We start from the raw sequence: 4916 nt of genomic DNA on the forward strand, positions 1-4916 counted from the left end.
TAAAATGTCTCTTTTGAGAACGGATTTTTTTAAATCAGAGTCAAAGACAGGTGGAAATGTTTATTTCCCCTTTGGGGGAACCCCTACATTCTCAAATACCAGCAGATTCTGTCACTGAGGCAAGGATTCACTCACCTACACTCAACTTCCTTCAACATGAAACACGTCTCGTCACAACTCAGCCAGTTCTTTTTTTTTTTCTAACATTTTACACAGACCGTACAGGTAAGGTGAAGTTACACACGTCAATATTTTCCTCTCATTCTGGCTTTAAAGTTCTCAGACAAATGACAATAAAATAAGTTTTCCTCTGAAAATTTAAACTTGTTTTCAGTCAACTCAGCATTTATCAGACTTGTTTTCTGAGGTTTATCTCCTGTTTTTATTTCTTTTTTAATTCAGATGAAAGCTTCAGAAAGCAGCTGTACAGTCACCACGTCATTGTCTTTTCACTGCAGCGTGTATTACCAAGGCCTTTGGTGTATTCATGGGTCAGACTATTGTTGTGCGTCATCGTCTGCAGACACACACATCGTCTGCAGACACACATCGTCTGCAGACACATGAAGACACCCAGACTTTCATTTGGTCTGAAAGGTTGGGAGTAAACACAGTCTGACAAATTGTTTTGTATTTTTACATCTTTCTGTGTAATCAAACACAGAGGAGCAAAAAGACTAATTAAATACGTTTCATTTTTAAAATGTTTTTATTGTGAAACAGTGATACATTTTTACAAAGTGAATTGTTCTGCTACATTCTGTCTGCTGCTCAAACTCCTTCTGAACACTCAAACATTCAGACTACACACATCTACTGCAGACACACACATCTACACACATCTACTGCAGACACACACATCTACTGCAGACACACACGTCTACACACACATCTACTGCAGACACACACGTCTACACACACATCCACTGCAGACACACACATCTACTGCAGGCACACACACACATCCTCTGCAGACACACATCCTGTGCAGACCAGGGGCGGAGCCAGGGGGTGGCCATGGCCACCACAGACAAATCTTTGGCCACCCTGCTGTACACAACCTTTACATAGTGAAACAACGTTTAGAGGTGTAATAKTCCTCCTGAACAGTTGGTGGCAGTGTTTAACAGTTTGAAACATCACCAAGCTCAAAGAAGTGATTGTTTTCTTTATGTACAGAACATATGTCTATGTAATCTGACTTATGGTGACAATTTTTTTGTCATCATAACACAGTGTCATTTTATGTTATGAAGGTCAGACTCACCAACAGTGTGTCCCCCCAGTTTTAAAATGGTTCTGCTGCCCATGTTTATAAGGTAGTCACTGCCTGTATAAGGACATAAGGAAATGACCAAAACACAGAGATCTGCAGAAACTTTCAAGTAAAAAATTATGTAATTTTCCTGACCACCCCTGTGTGAGTAGTGGTGCCCGGCTGGCCACCCCTGAGAAAAATGTCTGGCTCCACCACTGGTGCAGACACACACATCCTGTGCAGACACACAGCAGCAGTGTGAAGCTTGAACACAGGTAAAATAATCAGTTTCCGAGCTGTGAGCTGCAGGATGAGGAGGTGTTTTAGCTGCAGGATGAGGAGGTGTTTTTGTCATGAATCTATAAAAACCTCTTCTGTTCCTGAGCAGAGGAAGCCCCGCCCTCCTGGCTTGTCTTTACATGTTCTCAGACATGACGGATCCCTGCCCACTGGGAGGTCAACGCCTCTGTCCAGTGCTTTAGCAGCGCTGATAATCCTTCAGTCTGACTGATGAGCATGGATGTCCTCTGTCCCTACAGCAGGACCACCAGGACCACGTTCAGCTGCAGCAGTCCTCACACCAAGGTGGCAGTCCTGACTTTAGCTGACAGAACCTGCTTGAAGCGCCTCTTCAGGTCTTGCATGTTGGGAGACTTGGGCCTGGGGATGAGGGGCGAGCGTTTTTTCTCAGCGGCAGGAGTGACGGGGGGTCCGGGCTGCTTGGCCAGCTGGCAGCACAGCCTGTGGAATGCCTCGTGCACCTGGTTGTAGTCCTCGCTGGCAGAAACCTCGTAGGAGGAGCAGCCCAGGGAGCCGGCTAGCAGGGGGCCCTGCTGGGAGTCYACGCGCCTCAGGTGCAGTAGGTCCGCCTTGTTGGCCAAGAGGACGACGGGGGGCACGCCAGCCCCCCCGGCTCGGACAACCAGCTGATGCAGCTGACGGATCAAATCAAAGCTGCCTCGGTCCGTCACCGAGTACACCAACACCACGGCGTCGGCCCACTGGACGGAGCAGCTCACGTGGTCCGGCAGGCTCATCCCGTTATCTGTCATCTGATGAGGAGAAATGATTGTTTCAGTCACTGCTACCTGAGAAACATTTCAAAGTTGAAAGATTTTCTTTTGCCAGAGGAAGTTTGCAATGTGTGGAATGCTGCGTGAGGCAGACAGCAGGGATAACATTACTGCTGCAGAGCTACTGCTGCAGAGCAGAGCTGAGGGGTGCTGAGGCCGGATCAGGGGGGCTTTTATTCTGGACAATTACTGGAAAATGAAAAAATTTACCCTCGCTGTATGTAGGGCTGCCACAAACGATTGTTTTTATAATTGATTAATCACCGATTTTTTTTTTTTTTAGTCGACTAATCGGATCATACGTTAATTGAATATAAAACATACAGCTTATTGCGCCAGAATGCAGCTGTTATTATATAACCATGGTTAAATTTTAGCTATATGCTAACTAAAAATAATAGCTGTGGAAGGTAAGTTCTGCTCTGCAGATATTACACAGGTTTCTCTTTCATTTTCTTAAAATGATCCCACACTTTGAGCTCTGTTGTCAGGTAGCCATGATACCAGAGCCTGTCTGTATAATGTCTTGTGACGTCCACGGCCTACCCCAGTTACCACTACTGTGCATGTGTGTCAACGACAGAAAGGTAGACGTGGCAGTGGAAGCTGTCAAAGCAGTTTGGAGAGAAAAACAAAGAAAAAAATGATTAATCAATTATTAAATTAGTCAATGATTATTTTAATAATCGATTAGTCATCGATTAATCGTTGCAGCCCTAGCTGTATGTTTGAGTCCAAACAGGTCAGAGACAGAAACTTGGTTTGATTTGTTGTTTTTAAATTATTTTGATAATTCTTCATGAATTTCAGTCAACTCCAGAATCTAAACGCACTGCCCGATCCCAGCAGTGGTGGGTCAGTTTTTAGTGATTTTTTTTGGCTTATTTTTATGCTTTACCCTCTGCTTAGCATTTCTAAATCTAGCTTAATGTCTTATCTAGTTTGTTTTCTGTTTTTGGTAGGGTTGGGCGATAAATCGATTTAATCGATTAATTTCAATTTGCCATTTATAAAGATTTAATTTGGGGAAAATTGAGACTTTTTTCCCACCAGTGCACTCTTTGGGGCTTGGGGTAAGTGCGCACAGAAAGACCCCAGGTCTGAACCGGTGATCGAACCCAGGACCTTCTTGCTGTGAGGCGTCGGTGCTAACCACTGAGCCGTCGTGCTGCCATTCTGTGGTTCAGAGGTCACCCCAGTTGTCCCTCAAGATGCTTGGTACACAACATGATAATATGGCAGCTATTTCCCAAAAAAGGCAGTGTTTCTTCAGTTTTCTGGAACTGGTTAGGTTTTGCAACCTCGGACTTGGAGCAACAAACACCTCACTGCAAATTCTGTTTGAAAGCTCTTGCTACAAAAAGCAGGAGTACAACAAATTTGTTTCGACACCTGAAACAGAGGCACTCCGTTAAGTGGGAAGAAAAATCGATTAAAATCGAAAATGAAATTTGAGATGAAAAAAATCTGAGATTTTTTTTTTTTGTGGGGGGGGGCATATCACCCAGACCTATGCTTTGGTTTGAAAAATAGTTGCGAAATTGTGACGCACACTATGTCTATGGAGCTACGCGCTTTTATTTTGTTATAATGGAAGTCAATGCACTTGCTTCCTAATTTTCAGCCTTTAAAGACTTCTAAATCCTTAAATCAATCTTAAAAAAACTAAATACTTTTGGAATCTGCACATAGAGCCTTACGAGAACAAAAAGGAAAAGCTGCTCTAAAGTAAGTTTGAAAATTTTATCAAAGTCCCTACAAGAAAACTATTGAGTGTCTGAGGAGAATAAAGCACCCACCTCTGCACCAGGAGTGTCCTGAACCTGAACCGTCACCTGTTCTCCGTCCACCTGGATCTCTCTGGAGTACAGCTTACCTGCACAGACAAATRAAAACACACACGTTACAATCAAACTTTAATTCATTAACTGAAGTAGCCTGTTTCTCTGCAACTCACCTGCATTTCTCTCATAGTCTCCGATGAACCTCCTCGTTAGAAACCTCACCACCAGAGCTGAAACAACACGATGACAACAGTCAGTCTCTTAGAAAGCCTCTATTATGTGAAGAGAGTTGTTCTTTTCCAAGGTTCCCTCTGCGTCCGGTTCTGGTTACCCGAACCTTGGAAAGTGTTGGTTATCTTACCTGTTTTCCCCACACCGCTGCCTCCGATCACAGCTATTTTAATGACCCGGTTCTGGTCCGGGATCTCCGCTTCTGTGGACTCTGCTATAGTGGACATGTTCTGGATGAGTCTCATGGTTCCTGCTGGACAACTGAAGATAACTGATGATAAATAAATGAGGACAGTTGTCTCCGGAGGACAGGCAGAAACAGGACCTAAAGCTCCGCGCGCTGACTGACTGCAGCTGCAGACGAGCTGCACGCGGCTTTAAAAGCGCTCAGCGCTGCTCACATCTGATTGGCTGCTGGAGCCCTCCACGTTCCCTCCTCCTCCCCCCGCCCACACGTGGATCTGAAGTCAAGGAGAGGAGAAAGCAGGTGGGTGCCGAGGTGGTCCTGACAATACAGCCTTTCTTCAGAGAGGAGGGGGAGGTGTGTGTGTGTGTGTGTGTGTGTGTGTG

At 44.8% G+C, this 4916-nt stretch overlaps 1 protein-coding gene across 1 annotated transcript; it reads right to left on the reverse strand.

Moving 5' to 3' along the window:
• Window positions 1–1419: 1419 nt before the first annotated feature.
• On the reverse strand, window positions 1420–4773 carry rasl11b (RAS-like, family 11, member B). The gene is made up of 4 exons (XM_014027373.1): window positions 4477–4773; window positions 4289–4345; window positions 4131–4207; window positions 1420–2310 (listed from the first exon to the last, which is right to left on the reverse strand). The coding sequence occupies exons 1-4, from the start codon at window positions 4589–4591 to the stop codon at window positions 1834–1836; spliced, it is 726 nt and encodes a 241-aa protein (XP_013882827.1). The 5' UTR covers window positions 4592–4773; the 3' UTR covers window positions 1420–1833.
• Window positions 4774–4916: the final 143 nt, after the last annotated feature.

The sequence above is a fragment of the Austrofundulus limnaeus genome, unplaced genomic scaffold (genome assembly GCF_001266775.1).
Source record: "Austrofundulus limnaeus strain Quisiro unplaced genomic scaffold, Austrofundulus_limnaeus-1.0 Scaffold642, whole genome shotgun sequence".
Lineage (NCBI taxonomy): Eukaryota > Metazoa > Chordata > Actinopteri > Cyprinodontiformes > Rivulidae > Austrofundulus > Austrofundulus limnaeus.